General features: G+C 42.4%; 1 protein-coding gene across 1 annotated transcript in view; it reads right to left on the reverse strand.

Moving 5' to 3' along the window:
• The window catches only part of ankfn1 (ankyrin repeat and fibronectin type III domain containing 1), a 195,216-nt gene that overhangs the window by 17,055 nt on the left and 151,487 nt on the right, over positions 1–26,674 (reverse strand). Inside the window, exons 10-16 of the mRNA XM_039739380.1 lie at positions 22,211–22,343; positions 20,488–20,604; positions 20,000–20,215; positions 14,928–15,094; positions 12,466–12,616; positions 7,706–7,874; positions 4,820–4,986 (exon numbers count right to left, since the gene is read on the reverse strand). Of these exons, the coding sequence (XP_039595314.1) occupies positions 4,820–4,986; positions 7,706–7,874; positions 12,466–12,616; positions 14,928–15,094; positions 20,000–20,215; positions 20,488–20,604; positions 22,211–22,343 (1,120 nt within the window). The remainder of the gene's footprint in view (positions 1–4,819; positions 4,987–7,705; positions 7,875–12,465; positions 12,617–14,927; positions 15,095–19,999; positions 20,216–20,487; positions 20,605–22,210; positions 22,344–26,674) is intronic.

Consider the following 26,674-nt stretch of genomic DNA (forward strand, 5'->3'; position numbering starts at 1 on the left):
GTGAGACTTTGCAGGCTAGCCAAGCTGGCACTGCTTTGGCAGTGAGACTTTGCAGGCTAGCCATTTATGTAGTCAGGTCCAGCCACAGCTCTATGAGCCCAAAGCTCCTCCGGCATTTGCGCACCCAAGCTAATGGACCCTAGCAGATGGAGAAGTGGTGGTAGAGCTGAAGAGGTGTCAGTCTCTCCACTGTCTCCCCACTTTTAACTACTGCTGCAAATGGCACTCCAGATTACAGATCTGAGCCTCAAGACTGTCTTGCAACTCTTCCGAGGATCCAAGTAGGTCCGTTTGAGGCACTCTGCTAAGTCAGACTGTATGTCTTCTCATCCCACTTCTGACACCAGTGTATCAATGGCTGGATTCTCTGCTCTTCACATGGCTCTTTGAGGTGGCTCACTGTCCTCCAAATGGACTGCTCAGTGCCAGGGTCACCTATATAAATGGCAAGCCTGCAAAGTCTCACACTTGTCCAATTTGTGTGGCAGTCCTTTTAAAAAGAATGAGCCACCTCAAAGAGCCATGTTAACAGCAGAGAATCCACCCATTGCAGCACTCGCCACTGATTCTACAATTCATAATGATCAGCACCAAAAAAGTTTTTACTGTAAGTGATGGATGTGAATCCTGAAGTGCAATCAACAATTACTAGAAGGAAAGACATGGCGGAATAATTCCCTTTTGTAAACTGCTTCCCGGAAAAGATGGATAATGAACACAATCCTACCACCAGAGACGAGAGGGTGGAGGATCTTCTGAGGCACGCCTCTTCACAGGAATGAAGAAAAAAAATACCCACCATCGTCCCTGTATTCGATGGCCACAGCAGAAATACAGTTCATAAAGGGTGCAGCCAATGAGCTACAACAACTTACACATCCACCATTTTACCAACCTCACAGCTACCCAGAACTGACCTTCACAGCTGACCAGGGGAAGAATCAACTATGGAAACTCAGTCAACCCAAATCAGCAACACCTGATGATGTTAATCCTAAGGTACTGAAGGAGTGCACTAAGTAACTGCATGTGGTTATTCAGTCTGAGCCTGACACTATAAAAGATTCCAGCTGTATGGAAAACATGGAAAACACCATGTGTTGTAGCAGTCACCGGCCTTAAATGAGTACTGAATGGTGGGTGACCCTGTCCTTACACTTTATGAAGGCCTAACTTGCAACCCTTGGTCAGAAGAGCACTAGATCCTCTGCAGTTTGCCTACCAGGACCACTTACGGGTGGACGGTACTGTCATCTATGAGAATTTATTTTAATCAACATTCAAAAAAGACACATACATCATTTATCAACATCATCTCCCTGCTTTTCAATTCGCTTTGTCCATCTGTTAACAAGCTTTCGTATTCCTTCATTGAAAAAAGTTTCAGGCTGAATTGTGAGCCACGAATGCACCGCTGTCTTCACCTCTTCATCGGATGTGAATCTTTGTCCTCGTAGGGCTTCTTTCGAAATCCAAGTCTATTGTAAATTGTTGCATAAGCAGAGCTATGGCTGATTTGCCACGTCATCTACCGTCACTCGTGTAGTCCACAGACTCATTTCCTGTACATGCTCAATGTTGTCGTCAGTTGTGGACGGGCGTCCGGCTCTTCCTCCTTCATGCTGACCCTTGTGCAACCTTCCTTGAACTTCTCTATCCATTCCTAAACACTTCTTTGCGATAAAACACTTTCTCCCTACTGTGCACACAGTCTTCGATAAAAATCGTCAACCAGATACACCCTCAGACCACAAAAAAAAAAATCACCGCATGTTGCTCTCCTTTCATACAAATTACAAGTGGGGCAGTTAGAAATGATCTGACGTAACACGTTCACACCTGCTTAGGGAGACAGACACCTTGTACGGAAAGACAGTGCTGCCAAATTTTAATATAAGTGCAGAGTGCAGACAATTTTTGACTCACCCTCGAATATGCTGAATACGGCCTACACCCATCTGGAGAAACATGGTGACCCTCAATAGTTGACTTCTCTAGTGAATTCATACAGTTGGGAGAGCAGCTCTGGTCAATGCGGGTTGATGCTACTATTGTCTCCTGGGTAATGGGCTACTTAACTGGTAGACCACAGTTTGCAAGGCTTAAGAACTGTGCATCTGACATGGTCCTGAGTATTACTAAATTTCCTACAGAGAACTGTAGTGACTTCCTTTCCTGTTTACCCCATACACCTCAGACTTTAGATGCCAACTTAAAAAGTTCCAATGACACAGCCATAGGTGGGTATATCAGCAGTGCAGGACCCTAGTGAACCACCTTCAGCTCAACATCAGTCGGACAAAGGAGATAACCATAGACTTCAGAAGGGTAAAGCCCGCTCTTATTAATTGATGGTGAAGATGTGGAGAGGGTGAGGACATAGAAGTCCCTCGGGATGCACCCGAAGGACAAGCTTGAGTGGAGTCCCAACACAGAAGCTGCATACAAGGAGGACCAGAGTCATCTCTATTTCCTGAGGAGGTTGAGGTTGCTTGTGTATGCAGGCCACTCTTACAACTGTATATACTGGCCACTGGGGAAATGGCATCACCTGCATTGATGCCAACAGACTAAATAAAGTGATTAAAAATCCTGGGAGTCCGACTGGGCTCAGTGGAGGAAGTGGCAGAACAGAAGTCACTCATGAAGATGCTCACTGTCCTGAACAATGATACTCACCCACTTAGCTAAACAGAGAAGCATCTTCAGTAAAAGACTGTGACCACTGTGTGGCCCCAAGGAGTGCCATGGAAGGCTCTACACTCACCCGTCAGGCTCAATAATGAGCCACCCCCATGGCCGAGGTGGTCTCGTTTCTCATGTGCTGAACAGTACTGAGCTGGTCTAGCAGACATCTTAACAGACAATGATGCCACGTGCACAATATACTGTGCCAATAATGGGCATCGTGTACTGTGAAACTGCAACTGATCTGTGCAATTCTGATCTAATCACATAAAAATAAAAAAGTCAGAATTGCATTCAGAGACCCCAAAAAAGTGTGTTTAATCATTCAAAACAATTGAAATGAACCCATAAAAATTATTCAAAACGTTTATATCATAATATTGAAAACATTATTGCAACAGAGGGACAAATAAAGTTGGTGAATTGTCACCCTTATATAGCAGAAAATCTTGGTGGCATCACCTCCCAGGAGCTGCTGATCACATGGCAGCAACTGGAGTGGGTATCTTAGTTAACATTACCGTTGGATTTCTCTATTATAAAAGGAAATCCTGAGATGAGACTTTCTCAGTGATAATTTCAACTCCCGGGAGAGATCATTTCATGTCCTGTGAGACAAGACATTTTGCCGAGAGATTTTGACAAGTACCACCCTGCCCTCTCAAACATTTACAATCACGTCCACCGTCCACTCACTTCTCATTCGTGTGAATGCTATTGTTAAGCACACTTCCTGCGCTCCCAGCTCCGAGCAGGATCGGAAATAAAAGTCAAAGAGTAGAAGACAAAGTAGAACGTTGTAAAGAGGTTCAAAAACGTTGGCGTGATACACATGCAGAACAGGTTGGAGATTATGAAAGGACTGCAATTCAAAAGTCTCAAAATACTGATAGTAAAGATCGCGTTAGCACAAACAAACGGAAATTATTACTCGGTGAAATAATGTCACAGCGAAAAGAGATTGAATATATGGACATAGGTGATATAACAGAAGTATGTAGATATTGTTCGGCTTTAAACTGGAGACTTGTAGATTTTCTAATTCGTGTTGCCATCAGGGAAAAGTAGTGTTTCTTCCCAATGAAGAGGCGTATCTGCGGGAATTAAAAGATTTGTTGTTTGGTGAAAGTGAAATCCACATATGAGAGCAGCAGAGAAGCAAAGTGGCTGGCGCATAGCACCCACCCGGGGGTTGGTGATTAAAGCGAGCAGGGTGCGGCGCCCCCTAGTTATAAGAAAAAATCAACATTGTAAAGTGCCGTTACACTGCAGAACTTACAGCCTACTGAGGCCCACTGGCACTTTTAGACCAAGAGCAATAACAACTACTAGAGAAGTGGTAGAGAAGGCCTCACAGTAGCTGGGGAGCTAAATTCGGCACTGCTATGCTGACACAAATGGAGCTCAATTAAACTGGAAAGAGACGTGAAGGTCTCAGGTTACATCATGGACATGGCGTTGAAGGTCAACACAAGATACGTCTTACAAAGTATGCCGGCTCACCGAAAGAATTCCAAATCAGAAACATATAGAACTCCAGTCTGTAATATGTAAAATCTGTAGGTCAGGTGGTCATTAACCAATGTTAAAATATGAAATAAGGAAACTAAACAACAAAAAAATACAAAAAGGCGGGTTGTTGTGATTGCTTTATCGAGTGTCTTTTTCACCTCCATGCATCTCGACTCAGGGTTTCACCCTTGAGGAATTCGATTTTGACACTCATTTCTTGTTGTCTTGTTTGCTGATTTTTACCATCTTTCTGTGACACTATGCTAGATTCTTGTGGGATTTTGTGAATTTTATGTCAGCCATTGAGATTTCCCATGATTCCCTGCATGACATCATGAGCCGGACTAGTTTAAAAGGTCACCACAGATGTATCTTCCTTATCTGCGTATGGAGGGAGTTCGCTTTTGGTGTCCCTTAATGGATTTTTGGTTCACCTTCTGACTGAGTGTAATGTTTTGTGGTTCGTTTAAGAGATCCGCTTTTTGTTTTCTCTCTCTGGTTTCGACCCTTGCTTGCATTTTTAATCTTGCTTCACCTCCTGACCCCTTTAATTAAACTTTCTCAAATCAGCGATGAATCGTCTTTCTAGTTTAAAACTGCCCAGAAGACAACAACCTACCTGTATGTAATCAAGGACTTGCTGGTGACGTTGCTTTGCCAGCACAACTTCCCCATCAGAGAGGGCTTCTCTTAAGGCCTGCTGGGTAATCAGTGAATCAAGGTCCAGGACAGCAGAAAGTCGACAGTAAAGGCCGATGAATTTCTCCTTATAAGTGCAAAAGTGAACTGCAAGTGAAATACAAGCAAGTATGTATTTTAGTTTCAGATTATGACGGTTTACAAATTTTGGGTTAGCACTGTCTAGATGTGCGATATTTATAAGAGAGCTGTACTTTGATTTATGAATGTGTGCAAATATTGAAAAGGACTCATCAACTTGCTGTTGGACTCCACACGCCTCCTCATCCGCTGGTAAAACAGACTTGCTTATTATATGCAGAATTATACGGGACAACACATTTTTCCATCAGATTTGCTTCCAGAAAAGAATTTGGTGATTATGATAAATTGTTTCAAGCTGAACACAAATATCTTTTCAGATTGACTATGTCATGTAATAATCTGGAGAAACATGAACTTAACCTTAAATTGAATTTAGTGTGTTTAACCGCTTAATGATGTTGACACGTTGCATGAGTTCAGTTGAGCTGAAAATGTTTTGCTGCTGATTTTCATTTGTACTCCACATATGATGCCTCTCTTCTCATTGTCCAACAATAGTTGGCCAGCATTGATAGATTCTGTTTGCCCTGACACTGCTTTTCCATCGTAGTAATGTCCTGGTGAAACCCTTCAGCATGTTCATCACTAACTCCCCCAAAATTAACAGGGAAGAATGCAGAAAAGGAATCTTCAGCGACATGTTGCACTTTGTGGTTTTGTATGCTTGAAGCATGTTGTCAACCAGCGGGACCTATTTGGTGCTCAGTAATTACCAAGAAAATTCTCAATGACATCCTTGAGTGCTTTCCATGCAATTTCTTCCACCCCACTCTCTGATCTTCAATCTGCGTGTCTTTGATGACGTGTCAGTGGGCCGATAGAAATGCCTTCCTTAACCTCATCACCAGTAATGTGTGGGAACATCGGTCTCAAATATCGAAGTCGTTCATCGCTTTCCCTAAATTCTTCATTAGTCCAGGTTTTATATGACGAAGAGGCAAAAATGTCTTTGATAGGTCAACAAGTGATTTATTATGCGCCCACAATATTCTGAGAAAAGAACTAAATGCTTACGGAGTTGCCAGTTCTTTTTTAAATCACAAGACCATTTAACACAGCTGCCCCCAATGAAACAAGACTTGGTGTGTCTGAGCTGCATTCCTAGTAGCAGTGCCACCATATTTAGATCACCACAGATGGTCTAGTTGTAGTTGTGGTAGTGTGATAGATAGATAGATAGATAGATAGATAGATAGATAGATAGATAGATAGATAGATAGATAGATAGATAGATAGATAGATAGATAGATAGATAGATAGATAGATAGATAGATAGATAGATAGATAGATTGATTCATGGCCAAAAGTTTTGAGAATGACACAAGTGTTGGTTTTCACAAAGTTTACTGCTTCAGTGTTTTTAGATCTTTTTGTCAGATGTTTTTTTGGAAATCTCAATGGGATTAAGAACTCGGGAGTTTCCTGGCCATGGACCCCAAAAATTCAATGTTTTGTTCCCTGAGGCAATTAGTTGTGAATTTCCCCTTGGCTTTAATAAAGTATCTATCTATCTATCTATCTATCTATCTATCTATCTATCTATCTATCTATCTATCTATCTATCTATCTATCTATCTATCTATCTATCCATCTATCTGTCTAGTTATCACTTTTGCATTAAGGCCCAGTGCTTCTTCATGCTGGAAAAGGCATTGTGGGTCACCAAACTGTTCTTGGATGGTTGGGAGAAGTTGCTCTCAGAGGATGTTTTGGTCCCATTCTTTATTCATGGCTCAGGATCGGGGCACCACCAGTGCAGAGCTTGCTCAGGAATGGCAGCAGGCGGGTGTGAGAGGATCTGCACACACTGTGAAGGAGGCAAAGACTTTTGGAGGATGGCCTGGTGGGTGTCAAGCACGGTAGCAAAGAAACCAAGAAAAACATCTGGGATAGACTAATATTCTGCAAAAGGTACAGGGATTGGACTGCTGAGGACTGCTGGGGTCAAGTCATTTTCTCTGATGAATCCCTTTACGATTGTTTGGGGCTGAGAAAAGGTGTGCGGCACGACCATCAGTTGTTTGTCAGGCCAACAATAAAGCACCCTGAGACCATTCATGTGTGGGGTTGCTTCTCAGCCAAGGCAGTGGGCTCACTCACAATTTGGCCTAAGAACACAGCCATGAATAAAGAATCGTACCAAAACATCCTCCGAAGAGCAACGTCTCCCAACAATCCAAGAACAGTTTGGTGACCAACAATGCCTTTTCCAGGCCATAAGGCAAAAGTGATAACTAAGTGGCTCGGGGAACAAAACATTGAAATTTTGGGTCCATGACCAGGAAATTCCCCAGACCTCAATCCCATTAGGAACTTGTGGTCAATCCTCGAGAGGCGGATGGACAAACAAAAACCCACCAATTATGGCAAAACTTCAAGCATCGATTATGCAAGAATGGGCAGTGGCCATTAGTCAGGATTTCCCCAAGAAGTTGACTGACAGCATGTCAGGGCGAATTGCAGAGATCTTGAAAAAGAAAGAAGGGCCAACATGCAAATATTGACTCTTGTCAATAAAAGCCTTTGAAACTTATGAAGTGCATGTAATTCAACTTCAGTATTCCATAGAAACATCTGACAAAAAGATCTAAAAACACTGAAACACCAAACTTTGTGAAAAACAACACTTGTGTCATTCTCAAAACTTCTGGCCATGACTGTACATGGATTATTTTTATTGCTGCTGAGCTAATATGTTTGAGAAAAGCAGTAGCCACCATACCTAGTTCAAACATTTGTAGAGGAAGGTTAAGGAATCCGGAGTGCGGGGAGTACGGGTTACTCTGTCCGGGGGCGGTGCACACGTCATCAGATGCTGGCAGCAACAGAAGAAAGTTGACATTGTGGCCCAGCTCCAGCACCTCCTGTGTGTACAGCCGGAAGTGTTTGGCCTACGAGAGAAGACACGGACCAGAGGTTAGAGCAGAGAATTAGCTGAACAAATAAACAGGAAGATGGCCTTTTGCAGATGCTACGGAGTTTAAGAGGGTCTGCTAAGTAGAGAGGGATAAACTACCCACCTCCAGCTGTGTAAAGCTTGTAGAGACTTACCCAAGAAGACTTTTTTACAGTGTCTCCATTGTTAGTTTTGAAGTTTGTTGACAAGTTTTATGTTTATAAGAACTACTTAGGAATACTTCAGTTTTTTTTTTTTGTTTTGTCCACCGTCTCCTGACTTAAGATTACGAAGAAAACCCCACATATGATATCTTATTACACAAGATGTGGAGCATTTTGCCCACCCCTATTTTTGGCCCTGTAGACCTAAAAAACTCAGATTTTTAGGCCTTTTTTAGACAATATTATTATACCATTGTGATAAAGAGTAAACCAATTGACGTTGTGCAGGCCACATCAACTGACCCCAGGGGCTCATCCCCTAATTGGACATGAGGGGTCAAAGTTACTCTTTTTTACAAAATGCCTAATATAGGCATGTGGAGTGTCATTTTATACAGTTTTAAGGTTGCTGATCATGGTTATGATAAATGTTTTAATATGTAATTCTTTACAAGGGTCTTATCCCTCTAAGGGTCATTTCCTGAAGGTTAATGGTCAGAAATTTCAAATATAAGCATGTGGGATATCATTTAAGAATATATCTTCTTCTTCCATTTTTCTGATTTCTTTGTGGGATCAACATGCTTGATCAACCATCTCCCAACAGCGCAGTCCTTCACCTCCTCACCAGTCAAGCCATTTTCCTTCAGATCTTCATTTACTTTATCCATCCAACTCCACCTTTGCCTCCCTTGACTTTTCCTCCCCTGTATTTCCATTCCCCTCACTCTTTTTCCCACCTTTTCATTGTCTCTCCTCATCACATATCCATACCAATTCACTCTACTCTTCTGTACCTTCTTAGATTTCTCTCCCACTTTGATGTACCTTTGATGGTCTCATTTCTTATTCTGTCCTTTTTTGTAGCTTCACACATCCATCTCAACGTTCTAATTTCTGCCACATTCAACTTCTTCTGCTGCACCCCCTTTACTGTCCATGTCTCAGCTCCACACATCAGTGGTAGTCTCACCTTTAACCTTTGACTTGTGCGATCGCACGATACTCCTGATACCTTCTTCCAAAGGTTCCATCCAAACTGCACTCAATGGGGTATATCTGACTCTAGTTCTCCATCTTGGGCTATCATTGATCCTAAATATTTAAACGACTCCACTTTTTTCAATAACTCTCCCTGCAGGCTAACTTCTGAATCCTGATCATAATTAAACCTCAGACATTCTGTCTTCCTATTTATTTTCAACCCTCTGCCTTCCAAAGTCCTTCTCCATTCTTCCAACTTCCTCTCCATTTCCTCTTTTTTTGGTGCTAACTTCTAAATCCTAGTCATCATTAGCCCTCATATCGTCTGTCTCCTTCCTATTTATCTTCAATCCTTTATCTTCCAAAGCCCTTCTCCATTCTTCCAATTTCCTCTTTCCTGGTGCTACACATCACAACATCATCAGCACTAAGCCTACACCACAGGAATTGATCTTCTATCCCATGGCTCAATACATCCACAACCAGATCAAAGAAGTAAGGACTTCAAGAAGATCTCTGGAGCAGACTGACTCTGGCCAAGATCTAGTCTGTCACGCCAACACTGCTTTTAACCAGAGTCGTCACTCCATCATCCATATCCTGGACAATCCTCACGTACTTCTCTGGTCCTCCTTTCTCTCTCGTGCACCTCCAGACCTCTTGCGGAGATACTCCATCATTAAGTCTTCTCCAAATCAATAAGCACTATGTGCAATCCTTTTTGTCTTTCTTGATGCTTCACTATGAATGATCTCAATACAAAGACCCCCATCAGTTGTTCCTCTCCAGGGCATAAAACTAAACTGCTCCACCCCTGTGGTGGTCTGTTCCCTAAGCCATCTCTCTATAAGCCTTTCCCAGATTTTCATTGTGTGTGACACAATGTCTGTAGTTTCCACAATCCTGAATATCGTCATTCTCCTTATAAATGGCTACAATCCCCTTGTTCCTCCACTTCTCTGATATTCTCTCCCATTCATGGATCTTCTGCATTTGATCCCACAACACATCTACTCCCTCATCTCCCAAACTCTTCCACACTTTTGCTGGTATTTCATCCGGTCCTGTTGCCTTTCCATTTTTCATTTTTTTCAGTGCCTCCTTTACATCCTGCCTTATTTTTGGTAATCGCCCTTGATTTGGAACTCCACACCTCCTTTGCATTTTCTTTATTCAACAGGGGGGCAAACCAGCCCAATTTGATGCCGGTCGCAAGTCTGGATAAATAGAGAAGGTTAGTGTGAGGAAGGGCATCCGGCTGTAAAACTGGAATCAATTTCAGTGATTCTGAATATGATAATTGCTTACTAATGATCAAGTCCTCTATGGATGTCGACAAATTTCTCTCACAATTGAGAATATTGAGACATTGCAGGTCTGACTACGAATGCATATGGGTGTCTTGCCTTTTAGATTCCAGACTCATAATGGATATGAACAGCTCATAACTAAGAAAGCATTGCAGTGCTTTCGGAAATCCAGCCCTGTTTTGTCGTATTCTCCTAAGCTGTTGGTCAATCTATTAAGCTGTTTACTGACAATGGGAACTAATTTCTAGGAAGGAGAATTAAAAAGAGGGATGTGTTTTGTGGGATTCCCTCTCTGATTTAGTCCTCCTCATAATGTTTCCAATAAAACAGGAATACACTCACCAGCCACTTTATTAGGTACACCTGTTCAACTGCCTGTTAACGCAATAATCTAATCAGCCAATCACAAGGCAGCAACTCAATGCATTTCGGCATGTAGACATTGACGAGACAACCTACTGAGATTCAAACCAAGCATCAGAATGGGGAAGTAAGGGGACTGAAGCATGAATTTTAATATTTTAAATATTTAATGCAACTATTTTTCTTTAGTATGTACTTTTAGCTCATGAAGTAAAGCATTCAATTTCTCATGAATGCTCCGAAGTTTCAGACTTTTTACTTTAATCAATAGAGCTACAGCATTCCATCCATTTAACCTCAATGTCCTCTAACAAGCCAACCTATGAATCTATGAATTTTTGTTTTTGTAGATCAATAGGAGCCAAACTTAAAGCTGTCTTTCTAAGCTTTCCTGGAAGCAAATATACTGAAAAAAATAGTGCTTAAATAATAAAAAATAAAGCACCTTTTACACTTTTTTTTGCACACTAGGTGTTTATAGTGTCTACAATTCAATTTAACTCATTGCAGTGTTCTGTCACATGTGTGTGTCTAGGGCTCAGGTAATGGTAATTCTCCACCGATCCAGGGGGTGGCGCTGTGCGATAACACTCTCTCTTTCCCTCCCTCTGCAGGCAGAAAGACAACACTCTCTTTCAGTTTCCCTCCCTCTGCAGGCAGAAAGACTGACAGCTCTCCTCCAATGATGAAACTTTCAGTGTCTGCCGACCTGGACCCGCTTCTTCCTGCATGACAGCCATATGACTGGAAGAATCACCATCTCAGACAGTCTGACAAGGATCTCGATTTTTTTCATTTTCACACACTTTATTTTGATCCAAGCCATTACAATTATACTTGGTCTCCCCTCAGGTGCCACAACACTATCACTGTCTCTTCTGGTCTTATTACAGTAGCGTAGTCGGCAGGATTTGCTGTGAGAAAAGATGGAACAGCAAGACAAAGCAGCGGGTTCTGCAGTCCTTAGCTATGGATCTGCAGGTACTCAGAGTCCAGGTGGGAGAATAGCGGGCTCAGCACACTGAATCGGAGGAGAGCTGTCAGCCTTCCAGCCTGCAGAGGGAGGAAAAGAGAGAGAGCGTTATCACACAGCGCCACCCACTGGATTGGTTTACAATTACCATCACCTGTGCCCTTAAACTGTCTCCCATGCAATGCACACACAGATGTGACAGTTTGTAATTTGGGTCCATTTGGGTCATCGAAGCCACAAATACACACTTTCTAGTCAAATCAACATTCACTTGCCTTGTGATCAGTGACACATGCAGTTTTCCACAACAGCTTCTCTTGACTGGCATCTGATTTTTAAGGTTATTACATCCATCCATTATTCAACCCGCTATATCCTAACTACAGGTTCACGGGGATCTGCTGAAGCCAATCCCAGCCAACACAGGGTACAAAGCAGAAAACAAACCCCGGGCAGGGCGCCAGCCCACCACAGGGTGTGCACAGACCTAACCACACACTAGGGACAATGTAGAATCACCAATTCACTTAACCTGCATGTCTTTGGACTGTGGGAGGAAACCCATGCAGACACGGGGAGAACATGCAAATTCCATGCAGGGAGGACCCGGGAAGTGAACCTAGGTCTCCTAACTGCGAGGCAGCAGTGCTACCCACTGCGCCACCATGCCACCCGATTATTACATCTGCTTCTAAAAAATCCCAAATAACTAACATGCTCACTTGAAATTTGTACGTCAGCCATATCTCACTAGGCAGGCAGGGATTTAAGAAGGTAACCTTTTTACTGTACCTGGTGCAGAGGTAGATTGATTTGTTTAAGCAAAGTCTTCACTGCGATTTGGAGCTCATAGAAGATGAACTGTGAATGACTGTCAAGGTTCTGATCCACACTTTCCACATAATAAGGGCCAGACAGCTTCTGGAGAGCTTCCCACTCTTCTCTAGGCAAAGAGGAAAAGGCATGGGCTCAGTAAAGAAGAAGTTTTCTTGCACTTGCACGCAGCAAGTGAGTTTCAATTTTTTGAAAAACTTAACAATGAGAGTATAAACCCATCTCTCCTCTGCCGACAGCTCCATCTTCGATTAGCACACAGCCACTGGATTCAACATTCATTGCACGTTTGACTACGAGTGTGTATGGGTGTCTTGTGTTTTAGGTACCAGACTCATAATGAATACTAAGAAAGTGTGGCAGTGCTTTTGGAAATCCAGCCCTGTTTTGTCATATTCTTCTAAGCGGTCCCTTCAAACATGTTGGTTACTCTATTAAGCTGTTTACTGACAATGGGAATGCATTTTCAGAAGGGGAATTACAAGGAGGGATGTGTTTTGTGGGATTCCCTCTCTCATTTAGTCCTCCTCACAATGTTTCTAATAAAACAGGAATACACTCACTGGCCACTTTATTAGGTACACCCGTTCAACTGCCTGTTAACGCAAATATCTAATCAGCCAATCACAGGGCAGCAACTCAACGCATTTCGGCCTGTAGCTCAAACCGAGCATCAGAATGGAGAAGAAAGGGGACTGAAGTGTCTTTGAACGAGGCCTGGTTGGTGCCGCCAGTCGGGCTGCTCTGAGTATTTCAGAAACTGCTGATCTACTGGGATTTTCACAGACAACCATCTCTAGGGTTAATAGGTAAAATATCCAGTGAGTGGCAGTTCTCTGGACGAAAATGCCTTGTTGATGCCAGAGGTCAGAAGAGAATGGCCACACTGGTTTGAACTGATAGAAAGGTAACAGTAACTCAAATAACTACTCGTTACAATCGAGGCGTGCAGAAGAGCATCTCTGACCACACAACACGTCAAACCTTGAAGCAGATGGGCTACAGCATCAGGAGACCCCACCGGGTGCCACTCCTGTCAGCTAAGAATAGCTAACTGATGCTGCAATTAACTAAAATTGTACAATAGAAGATTGGAAAAACACTGCCTAGTCTGATGATTCTCGATTTCTGCCGCAACATTTGGATACTAGGGTCAGAATTTGGTGTCAACAACATGAAAGCATGGATCCATCATGCCTTGTGTCAACAGTTCAGAGTGCTGGTGGAGGTGTAAGGGTGTGGGGGATATTTTCTTGGCACACTTTAGGTCCCTTAGTACCAACTGGGCTTTGTTTAAATGCCACAGACTACCTGTAAGAAAGTTTAATAAGGTCACGGTATCGACCGGAAGTGGTTGCTGTTCACAACAGACTTTTCTTTACGCCATATTGGTTGATCTACAGCATGTTTGTTTGTTTATTGTTTCAGTTGTTTTTTTACATTAAATAAATATAAAATATTGGAATTCAACAGTCTCATATCTCCAGTCATCTGACCTTGACTTCTGCTATCAGCTTTCTGTTAGCTAAACCCAGCAAATTAGTGCATTTCCAGAAGTCCCTGACACCCCTCTTTAACGCTACCTGAGCATTGCTGCTGACCATTAAGACTGCAGTGTAGTCATCTTCTGACGGTTCCTTCCAGAAGGATAACCCGCCATATCACAAAGCTCAGATCATCTCAAACTGGTTTCTCGGACATGACGATGAGTTCACTGGACTCAAATGGCCTCCACAGTCACCAGATCTCACTCCAGTAGAGCACCTTTGAGATGTGGTGGAACAGGAGATTCACATCATGGATGTGCAGCTGGCAAATCTGCAGCAACTGCGTGACATCATCATGTCAGCATGGACCACAATCCCAGAGGAATGTTTCCAGCACCTTGTTGAATCAACGCCATGAAGAATTACAGCAGTTCTGAAGGTTAAAGGGGGTCCAACCTGGAACTAGCACTGTGCACCTAATAATAATGGCCGGTGAGTGTATATCTAAAGACATATGGCAAATGAATACACCATCATGGTTTGATAATGTAATTTTACACTGTGGAACAGAGGGTGAAATTCAGGAAATGTGTATCTTTTTGCCAAACATCATGGAGGCCACTGTGATGATTCCACTAAGACTGGAAGATCCTTTTTAAATTTGTGTCCTATTCAGTTCTTGCCACTGACCTACTGTACCTTACTGTGATGTTTTGTGATTCATGTAACCTTCCAGTATTTCAGTTGTAAAAATATGGGAACATCAGCATTGCCTTACAAGATGTCTACAGAAGACATTGGATGCCCTCTTGTTCAAAATGTCTGATAAACAGCCAGCAGATTGAGCGAATACATCGTTTTTTATTTTTTTCATCATTGCAAAACTTTGCAGCGTTTTTTTATACGAATCCAAAAAAAGAAGGGAACTCTCACCTGGAAACGTTGCAGTTCTCCCGTATTTTAGAGTGGCACAACACGTTAGGTAGCCTTTGGGGAACAAGGACTTTAATTTGATCCACTGAGCTGCAAAGCTTTAGGTACCCCAGGTAGAGGCCAGCAGACAGACGATGGTGGCTCCTTTTCTGGTAGGACAGGATATCCTGCAGAACATAAACCATTCATTACCGGCAGCAAAACACCAAAGCTTTTCAACAGCTTCGCTTTATGAGCCCTGACATCATGGCTGCTGTCACTTCTGATTAAATGTGTTATTTCCTCCTGGTCGTGCCCAGTGCCAGCTGTGCTACCAAACAGATCAATGTTATTCTGGATTTGGCTGCTTTTGCAATGCCACCATCATTGTCATACAATAACTATTATTCAGTGGCATGCAAAAGTATTCAATCCCTTTGAAAGTCATTGACAAAACATCCGTGCACACATTTATCCATTCAGTATTTCTAGTGTGCTGTAACGATAAATTTCCAAAGTCAAAATAAACCACTTAACTGAAGAAGAAAAACTCCAAGGTTAGTGTCTGCTCAAAGTATTCAAGGCCTACGCTTTTTGGTCCAGATGGAGTATCGCCATGACTGCTGAAGGCCCGTGCGCTGGAGTTGGGGAGTCCTCTACAGCGCATCTTCAACCTGAGCCTGGAACAGGGGAGAGTCCCGAGGCTTTGGAAAACATCTTGTATCACCCCAGTCCCAAAGGTATCATGTCCTAGTGAGCTGAATGACTTCCGGCCTGTCAATCTGATGTCACATGTGATGAAGACCATGGAGCAGCTTCTGCTTCACCACCTGAGGCCACAGGTCCACCACGCCCTCAACCCTCTGCAGTTCGCATACCAGGAGAAGGTGGGAGTGGAGGATACCATCATCTATATGCTACACCAATCCCTCTCCCACTTGGACAGAGGCAGTGGTGCTGTAAGAATTATGTTTCTGGACTTCTCTAGCGCCTTCAACACCAACCAACCTCTGCTCCTCAGGGACAAGCTGACAGAGATGGGAGTAGATTCATACCTGGTTTTGAAAGGGAAAGGGATTGTTGCTGTTCTTTTCTCCTCCTGTCTTTTCTTTTGCATAATACATTTCTTAGTGCTTATAGATATGGTTCTCTAGCAATTTTGTTTCTCTCATACTGTATAGTTGTGGCCAAAGGTTTTGAGAATGACACGAGTATTGGTTTTCACAAAGTTTGCTGCTTCAATGTTTTTAGATCTTTTTGTCAGATGTTTCTATGGAATACTAAAGTAGAATTACAAGTATTTCATGAGTTTTGAAGGCTGACAATTACATGAAGTTTATGCAAAGAGTCAAACTTGCAGTGTTGGTCCTTCTTTCTTTTTCAAGACCTCTGCAATTCACCCTGACATGCTGACAATCAACTTCTGGGCCAAATCCTGTCTGATGGCAGCCCGTTCTTGCATAATCAATACTTGGAGTTTGTCAGAATTGGTGGGTTTTTTGTTTGTCCACCTGCCTCTTGAGGATTGACCACAAGTTCTCAATGGGGAGTTTCCTGGCCATGGACCCCAAATTTTGATGTTTTGTTCCACGAGCCACTTTGTTATCACTTTCACCTTATGGCCCAGTGCTCCATTGTGATGGGAAAAGGATTGTGGGTCACCAGACTGTTCTTGGATGGTTGGGAGAAGTTGCTCTCAGAGGATGTTTTGGTGTCATTCTTTATTCATATTTGTGTTCTTGGGCAAAATTGTGATTGAGCCCACTGCCTTGGCTGAGAAGCAACCCCACACATGAATGGTCTCAGGATGCTGTACGGTTGGCATGACACAGGACTGATGGCAGTGCTCACCTTTTCTTTTCTTTTTTCCAGATGCTCCAAACAATCGAAAAGGGGATTTATCAGAGACAATGACTTCACCCCAGCAGTCCAATCCCAGAATATCAGTCTGTCCTAGATGTTTTTCTTGGCTTCTTTGCTGCCCTTCTTGACACCAGGCCATCCTCCAAAAGTCTTTCCCTCCCTCACGGTGTGTGCAGATGCACTCACACCTGCCTGCTGCCATTCCTGAGCAAGCTCTGCACTGGTGGTGCCCCCCCGAACCAGAGCCATGAATAAAGAATGGGACCAAAACATCCTCCAAAGAGCAACTTCTCCCAATTATCCAAGAACAGTTTGCTGACCAACAATGCCTTTTCCAACATGAAGGAGCACCAGGCCATAAGGCAAAAGTGATAATTAAGTGGCTCAGGGAACAAAACATTAAAATTTTGGGTCCATGGCCAGGAAACTCCCCAGACCTTAATCACATTGAGAACTTGTGGTCAGTCCTCAAGAGGTGGGTGGAAAAACAAAAACTCACCAACTCTGACAAACTCCAAGCATTGATTATGTAAGAATTGGCTGCCATCAGTCAGGATTGGGCTCTGAAGTTGATTGCCAGCATGCCAAGGTGAATTGCAGAAGTCTTGAAAAAGAAAAAAGGACCAACACTGCAAATATTGACTCATTGCAAACACTTCATGTAATTGTTAATAAAAGCCTTTGAAACTTATGAAATGCATGTAATTCTACTTTAGTATTCTATAGAAACATCTGACAAAAAGATCTAAAAACACTGAAGCAGCAAACTTTGTGAAAACCAACACCTGTGTCATTCTCAAAACTTCTGGCCACGACTGTATATTTTTAGTCATCTGTCTGAACTGAACATTTCAAAACGGGGGTACGGTGGTGCGCTGCAGGGTGCAATATCAGCCTATCCTTTTCATCAGCTGCCTTAAAGTAGGAAAGGTGAGCGGTAACGATCGACCCATCTCTCTTGTTACAAACCTTCTCCCACATCTTAACTGGGTCTTTCTCATGCTTGGTAGCAAATGCCACATGTGCTTCTTAAGGAAAAGCTTCTTTCTTGCTCTCCTCCCCTTGTAGAGGCCTGTTTCATGGAGAATTCTTCAAATTGTGGACCCACCGCACCTTCACTGCAGTTTCAGCCCAAGAGCACTGCAGACTCCTGAGAGTGGCGGTTGGACTTTCATTCGCCTCTCCCACTAGTTGATGACTTACTCTGATGTTTAGTTTTGAAGGACAGCCTGTTCCAGTAAGAGTCTGGCTGCCATGATGAACCGTCCACTTTCTGAGGGCTGAGCGGGATGTTCAAACTCTCTGATATTTTTTTATAGCCATCTCCTGACTTGTGCATTTTAATGACTTGGTTTCTCATGTCAGCAGATGCTCCTTTGTCTTCATTTTGGTCCAACAAAGACTACAGCCCTTACAAAGGGGGCTTTTTATACCCACAGTGATAGAAAGGACTCACAAGTAGGAGCTCATTATGTTTAATTATCACTGTCACCTTGGTGTCATTTGTGATTCATTTGTGTAAACCTGGAGCTTCCGAAGCACAGAGATTTAAACACTCATGCAGACACTAACTTTGGAGTCTTTTTCTTCAGTTAAATATCTACAGGAAATGGTTTATTTTGACTTTTGGAAATGTACTGTTACAGCATAAGAGCTAACATTAAAAATACCGAATGGATAAATATGTGGACAAATGTTTTGTCATGCAGAAATTATGATGAGTTTTAAAAGGATTGAATACTTTTGCACGTCACTGTATGTAAACAAGGATGTGTTTTTAAGAGACATGTGTTATGACACTCTTCTTCTTCCTCTTCCAGCTACTCCCGTTAGGGGTTGCAACAGCGGATCATCTTCTTCCATATCTTCCTGTCCTCGTCATCTTGCTCTGTTACCCCCATCACCTGCATGTCCTCTCTCACCACATCCATAAACCTTCTCTCAGGCCACCCTCTTTTCCTCTTCCCTGGCAGCTCTATCCTTAGCTTCCTTCTCCCAGTATACCCAGCATCTCTCCTCTGCCCATGATCAAACCAACACAATCTCGCCTCTCTGACTTTGTCTCCCAACTGTCCACCTTGAGCTGACCCTCTAATGTCCTCATTTCTAATCCTGTCCATCCTCGTCACACCCAATGCAAATCTTAGCATCTTTAACTCTGCCACCTCCAGCTGTGTCTGCTGCTTTCTGGTCAGTGCCACCATCTCCAACTCATATAACATAGCTGGTCTCACTACCGTCCTGTAGACCTTCCCTTTCACTCTTGCTGATGCCCGTCTGTCACAGATTACTCCTGACACTCTTCTCCACCCGTTCCACCTGCCTGCACTCTCTTTTTCACTTCTCTTCCACAATCCCTGTTACTTTGTACTGTTGATCCCAAGTATTTAAACTCATCCACCTTTGCCAACTCTACTTCCTCCATCCTCACCATTCCACTGACCTCCCTCTCATTTACACACATATATTATGTTGTTCCTACTAACCTTCATTCCTCTCCTCTCTAGACCAAATCTCTACCTCTCCAGGGTCTCGTGAACCTGCTCCCTACTCTCGCTACAGATCATAATGTCATCAGCAAACATCATAGTCCACGGGGGCTCTTGTCTAATCTCATCTGTCAACCTGTCCATCACCATTGCAAATAAGAAAGGCCTCAGAGCCGATCCCTGATGTAATCCCACCTCCATCTTGAATGTATCCATCACTCCTACTGCAGACCTCACCACTGTCACACTTCCCTCGTACATATCCTGTACCACTCTTACGTACTTCTCTGCCACTCCCGACTTCCTCATACAATACCACAGCTCCTCTTGAGGCGCCCTGTCATATGCTTTCTCCAGGTCCACAGAGATGCAATGCGACTCCTTCTGGCCTTCTCTGTACTTCTGTGTTATGACACTAATTGGTGTAAATGGTGTTGGTGCTCTAACTTTTATAAAAACACACTGATGGCAGTTGCCAGTTGTGTTAATGTAGCAGATTGTTCCCACGTAAACTAAGTCCCAATGGAAGTTAAGTTGGAATTTTTACAATCATAAGTAAAAAATGGCATAGCAGTCCTGAATACGCTAATAAAAAATGAAATATGTGCCACCTCCAGGTGGTCTATGACACATGCTAAAAGTCAGAGACAAAATGGCAGATACAAGACGTGGCCTTTGCAAAGGAACTATGTCATCTTCATCATCACATCTTCAGTTCAATTTATTTTCATCCCCACTTGCCTGAATGGTGATGAGAAGGACATCCAGGGCTGTGGGTTCCTCCGGAGTTGACAGAGACTTACGCTGACTCTGTAGTTTCGATATCTGCATCCACTTGCCGTTGAAGAAGGAGTAGAGATTTTCCACTTCACGCACCGTTACGATAAGCATATTGCCGTGTCGGTCTTTGAGGGGCTCGTAATAAACCCGACCCAAGTTGTGGGTGCCTAGTAGGTTCTGTGAAAGAGAAATAAATTAGGAAAGAGAGAGAGAGACAATAAGCAATGATGGCCGTGACCTATGAACAGTCGATATGATGACATCAGACATGGCCAACACCATTTTATGGTTCATTATGAATCTCTTCACTCGTACCAGACCCCCAGAAATGCCAAAAACATGTTTACCCAGTAGACTGAAACACCACTGGGGACAATTTCTTTCCACAGTTCACTTCTTTCCAGAGTCTACCTATTAATGAATCCCCCTAAATGATACGGTATACTGACCTGTAACTGACCAGCAGCAGCCAGCATCTTCTGTCTTGACTGAAGGGTTGACGATGATGACATGGAGACGGACATGTTTTGTCTAAGCCACCTTATGTCTTCCCACATGCATGACAACTGCAACAACAAACACAGCACGGCAGTTTGTGACGGTCCTGTCAAGATCATTGTGGCCTGTGGAGGGTGTGGGGTTGGGAGGGGGAGGGTACGCCACTGAGTTCCCAAGCCCCCTGTCAAACATGTGTGCTTGGGAAACAACCTAAAGGCTTGCGTGAGTGTAATTTACCACTGAGACATGAGGGGGCACTGTGTAATAACGTGCTCTCCTCTCCTCCTCCTGCAGAAAGGAAGACTGACATTTGACGTGACATCACTTCCTCCCAGGATCCATATTAAGAGGAAACAATGCCATCTTGGGCAGACCAATTGATTATTTAAAAGACGTCTCAACTTTGTGTTATACTTTTTGCATACCTTTAGTATACGGGTTTAGATAGATAGATAGATAGATAGATAGATAGATAGATAGATAGATAGATAGATAGATAGATAGATAGATATGAAAGGCACTATATGATAGATAGATAGATAGATAGATAGATAGATAGATAGATAGATAGATAGATAGATAGATAGATAGATAGATAGTTTATCCCGGCCAACACCCCCACACTGCTAGTTGGAGTCCTCCCTGCAACATTGAGGTGCCCCGAATTCCCGCAGGACATCATGAACATTGGAGTTCAACTTCACAGCCCTGCTGGATACCATGGGGGCCACCAGGGGACGCTGCAGGGAGGCATGAATGTTTCTATTATAGCCCGGAAGTACTCCCTAGTCATGGGGACAGAAGAAGTGAAGTACTCCCCGGACTGAAGAAAAAGGAGAAGTTTTCATCTGACCCAGAAGTGCTATGGCATCACATGGACTGAAGGACAGAATCACTTCCAGGTTGCGGACTATAAAATGGACTATGGGAAATCCAGCAGACTGAGCTGGAGTTGGGAAGGAGTGTGACAGAGCTGCTGGGTGAAGAGGAGGGTTGATTTATTGTGATTTATGATTATTATTATTGTTTATTGTGTATTGTGGAGGTGGAGGTGCTTTGAGCACATTATTCGAGAAATTAAAATCATTTCTGATATTTTACCTGGTGTCTGAACATGTTGTCTGAGGGTTTTACGGGGCAACAGCAACCCATACTGTCACAATAGATAGATAGATAGATAGATAGATAGATAGATAAATAGATAGATAGATAGATAGATAGATAGATAGATAGATAGATAGATAGATAGATAGATAGATAGATAATAAAAGGCACTATATCAAATAGGTAATGCAGTGGTGTCCATACCGGCTAGGTTGCAGCTTCATCCATTTCCTCATGTAACTTATGTAAGTCTCTTATCATGCCGTCTTGGATTACTGAGTTAATAACAGATCTCACAGCAACATTTTATATAAATATGCACTGCTTTCTGAAACAAAAAAGAGCTGTGCCCCTCAGAGATAAAACACTTTGTGAGTATGACAGATATGAGATGGCTGCTACTAGTCAGGCTGCTACTTGTACAACTCCTGCTATCTCAAATCCACTCGATGTATCTACAGCGAAATGGCATGGGACTGTGATGGAAGCAGATATAATGAAAGTGAAGAACGGCCAGTCATTTATGCCAAACACCTTTAAGTTCCTGAAGCTGATTGGAAGAAGACGTACCTTAGTGAACCACAAGAAGTCCTGCATGATAGAACTGGAATAGGAATCATCAATCTCAACGATAGGTATCTGATCTTCATTGGTCACCAGAATATTGTCTTTGTGGTAAACCACAGCTGCTACATAGAGACCCCTAGAAAAAAATGTAAAAAAATTATTGCATTTCCTAAATGGAAAAAATGGAAACCAAAAAATTTGGTAGGCATTATCTCCTGCTGTAAATTATTCCCCATATGAGACTGAAACAACAACAACAACAACATTTATTTATATAGCACATTTTCATACAAACAGTAGCTCAAAGTGCTTTACATAATAAAGAATAGAAAAATTAAAGACACAATAAAAAAATAAAATAAGTCAACATTAATAAACACAGAATAAGAGTAAGGTCCAATGGCCAGGGTGGACAGAAAAAACAAAAAAAAAAACAAAAAAACATGAAACATGGCTTTCATAGTCACAGCCATGCTGTGGTTTGGATACACGAGCAACTTAGCCAAGTGGGAGTTCAGACCTACACTGTCAAAGCCCAGCATTAAATAAACGTGCATGCTGAGCAGCGTTTCACTACACGCAGAACTTATTATTTACATGAAAGATGGCTTTGGGTGCCCCCACACTCCAATACTATTCTGTAGTCTTATGTCAGAGGACACGCTAAAAAGAGGAAAAGATTGGTGTGTAAGTTCTAAACTGCAATGACGTGTGCTGACGATGGCAGTTTGGGTACCTGAGCGCAGCACTGTTGAATCATACCGTATCATCTGCCTAATAAATGCAAGAGATGTTCACACATACTGTACCCTCACAGTACAGGCAAAATCAGGATCTCAATGGGAGATCTTGCAGTCTTAAATTGTTCCCCTTTCCACACTCATTTTGGAGTTCTCTTTCTCCTCCTTAGCCTCGTCTGATGCATCGTCATCGACATTTCTTTCATTTGTCACCCTCCGTGTCAGGACCCACTACTATGGCACCAGGACCAGCTTTTTCTTTTGAAGACGTCACTGATTTGACAATTTACTTCCAGCATTTCTGACACGTGTTATTTTGGTTTTCACATCAGCCAATCAAAAAACAGAATGGTACAATGCTCATTAGGCTACTAAATTCTTGAAGTCTGTGATATAAGTGTTGTTTATTTAAACATTATAAAATAAAATATCCATCCATCCATCCATCCATCCATTATCCAACTCGTTAAATCCTAACTACAGGGTCACGGAGGTCTATTGGAGCCAATCCCAGCCAACACAGGGCACAAGGCAGGAAACAAACACCGGGCAGGGCGCCAGCCCACCGCAGGGCAATAAAATATATAAAACATTTTATTTTAAGTAAAATGATTTTATTTACTTTAGTTAAAAATGCACTAAAAAAACAAAAAATATATTCTTGCGTCTAAATAAAGTCATGGGGCACACATACATTAATTGATTCAAACAATTTTTGAAACTTGTTTAGCATGGAGGGGAATTACAATGTTGTTATTTTTTTATATTTTATGATGAAAGTAGCTATTCTATTAATTGATTAAATTAATTCATTTTTGTGCACCCCATAATTTTATTTAGTCACATATAACCATGAAAACTGTTGTTAAAGAAAATTTTTTTTTTTGCTTTTTAGTGCATTTATAACTAAAGTAAATAAAATCATTTTAGTTAAAAAAAAATTTTATATATTTTATTTTTTACTTTTTAGTTTTTGAGTTTTTTCGCAACTAATTTTTCTTTAATCATTTTTCCTGCTTCTTTAAAAGCATAATATGTCTTCTTAGCAGAATTATTTGAATACTTAACAGATTTCTATTATTTTTCTGTTCGGGCTCTTATGGGATTAGCGCTCGGTTGCTGCGAAAAAGAAACATCGACGACAGAGCGGCAAGCTTATGGTGAAACTTCCTTGTCGTGATCATCATGGCGATTCCCTCGCAAGAGTAAACAAGTAAAGTCATACCGCATATTTACCGACTCCACTCAGTGGAAGAGGCAAGTGGGGACAATCCAATGCGTCTCTCACTCGTATGCTCCTGCATCTCACCATATTCTCTCTCTCCGTCATTGTTGTGTGTGCATTAATTGGAATCGTATAACCATTGATCACGGCAAAATTTGTTACGTGATTGCATTGGTTTTGACGGATTATTGTATTGACATCAATACTGAACACATATGCAAAATTTGAAGAAATTCGCTTTGTCAAAAGTGGGTTTAGTTGCAAGACAAACAAACAGACAGAGGTGTCAAGTTTAATAAAATTGTTTAAAAATGAACACAAATATTTTAATGAGGAACTCCACAAGTCCCAGAGTGCAGTGGTACAGGAGCTGAGCTGCAGGTGGGCTTTGGCACAAATTAGAACAACAGTGATGATAACAGGCCATTTCAGCTTAACAAACTCGTCCATCTCATTCTCCTAGCTTGTCCAAAATAACATCAAGTTCAGAGCTGAATGTCTTTGCAGTTCTACACTCTACTACACTCCACCCATTGTTCCACTTATTTAGTCTCATTGACTGCTGTGACCATACACTTCATCAACGTGTCGAGGGCTCTCTGCCTGAAGAAAAACATTCTAACATTTCGCCAGTTTCCAGCTGCGACTATGCACTTGTTGAAGAATTTATTTTAGAGTAAGAGCTGGAGTCCACTGTACTGATTCCTTTCATAATTGTAAACACTTTGATCATTTCCAGATCTTGATCTTTGCTTACTTGAATGGAAAAAGTTCAAGTCCTTCAGTCTCCCCTCATAGCTCATACCTGCCAGTCCAAATGTCTCTTCTCTGGACTTTCTCTCGCCTGCTATGTCTTTTATTCTTAAATGGAGACGAAAATTAAACACAGTACTCCAGGTAAGGCCTCCCTACTAAAGTACTGACTTGTTCTGCACACATTCTGCCACGTCACCTATCATCCTCCTGGCTTTCTTGATCGCTTCTGCCCACTGTCTTGATGTACACTAGATAGTGTTAGGTCCACTGCGATGATCAGATGCTTCTCATAAGGCGTCAACTTTCAGACCTCACAATGTGTATTCAGATCTACTGTCTCCACTTCCTACATGTAATACTTTACCTTAAATTTCAGCTGCCACAAATCTGCACAAGTCTGTATCATGTCCACGTGCCTTTGTAATATTTTAGTTGGTTCTCCATTATCTGCCCTTCAACCTACTTTCGAATCATCTGCTTGTAATTTATATTCCTTTTCAAATAATATATATATATACACTCACCTAAAGGATTATTAGGACCACCATACTAATACGGTGTTTGACCCCCTTTCGCCTTCAGAACTGCCTTAATTCGACGTGGCATTGATTCAACAAGGTGCTGAAAGCATTCTTTAGAAATGTTGGCCCATATTGATAGGATAGCATCTTGCAGTTGATGGAGATTTGTGGGATGCACATCCAGGGCACGAAGCTCCCGTTCCACCACATGCCAAAGATGCTCTATTGGGTTGAGATCTGGTGACTGTGGGGGCCATTTTAGTACAGTGAACTCATTGTCATGTTCAAGAAACCAATTTGAAATGATTCGAGCTTTGTGACATGGTGCATTATCCTGCTGGAAGTAGCCATCAGAGGATGGGTACATGGTGGTCATGAAGGGATGGACATGGTCAGAAACAATGCTCAGGCAGCCCGTGGCATTTAAGCGATGCCCAATTGGCACTAAGGGGCCTAAAGTGTGCCAAGAAAACATCCCCCACACCATTACACCACCACCAGCAGCCTGCACAGTGGTAACAAGGCATGATGGATCCATGTTCTCATTCTGTTTATGCCAAATTCTGACTCTACCATTTGAATGTCTCAACAGAAATCGATACTCATCAGACCAGGCAACATTTTTCCAGTCTTCAACTGTCCAATTTTGGTGAGCTTGTGCAAATTGTAGCCTCTTTTTCCTATTTGTAGTGGAGATGAGTGGTACCGGTGGGGTCTTCTGCTGTTGTAGCCCATCCGCCTCAAGGTTGTGCGTGTTGTGGCTTCACAAATGCTTTGCTGCATACATCGGTTGTAACGAGTGGTTATTTCAGTCAAAGTTGCTTTTCTATCAGCTTGAATCAGTCGGCCCATTCTCCTCTGACCTCTAGCATCAACAAGGCATTTTCGCCCACAGGACGGCCGCATACTGGATGTTTTTCCCTTTTCACACCATTCTTTGTAAACCCTAGAAATGGTTGTGCGTGAAAATCCCAGTAGCTGAGCAGATTGTGAAATACTCAGACCGGCCCGTCTGGCACCAACAACCATGCCACGCTCAAAATTGCTTAAATCACCTTTCTTTGCCATTCTGACATTCAGTTTGGAGTTCAGGAGATTGTCTTGACCAGGACCACACCCTAAATGCATTGAAGCAACTGCCATGTGATTGGTTGATTAGATAATTGCATTAATGAGAAATTGAACAGGTGTTCCTAATAATCCTTTAGGTGAGTGTATATATATA

The sequence above is a fragment of the Polypterus senegalus genome, chromosome 17 (assembly GCF_016835505.1).
Source record: "Polypterus senegalus isolate Bchr_013 chromosome 17, ASM1683550v1, whole genome shotgun sequence".
In the NCBI taxonomy this organism is placed as follows: domain Eukaryota; kingdom Metazoa; phylum Chordata; class Cladistia; order Polypteriformes; family Polypteridae; genus Polypterus; species Polypterus senegalus.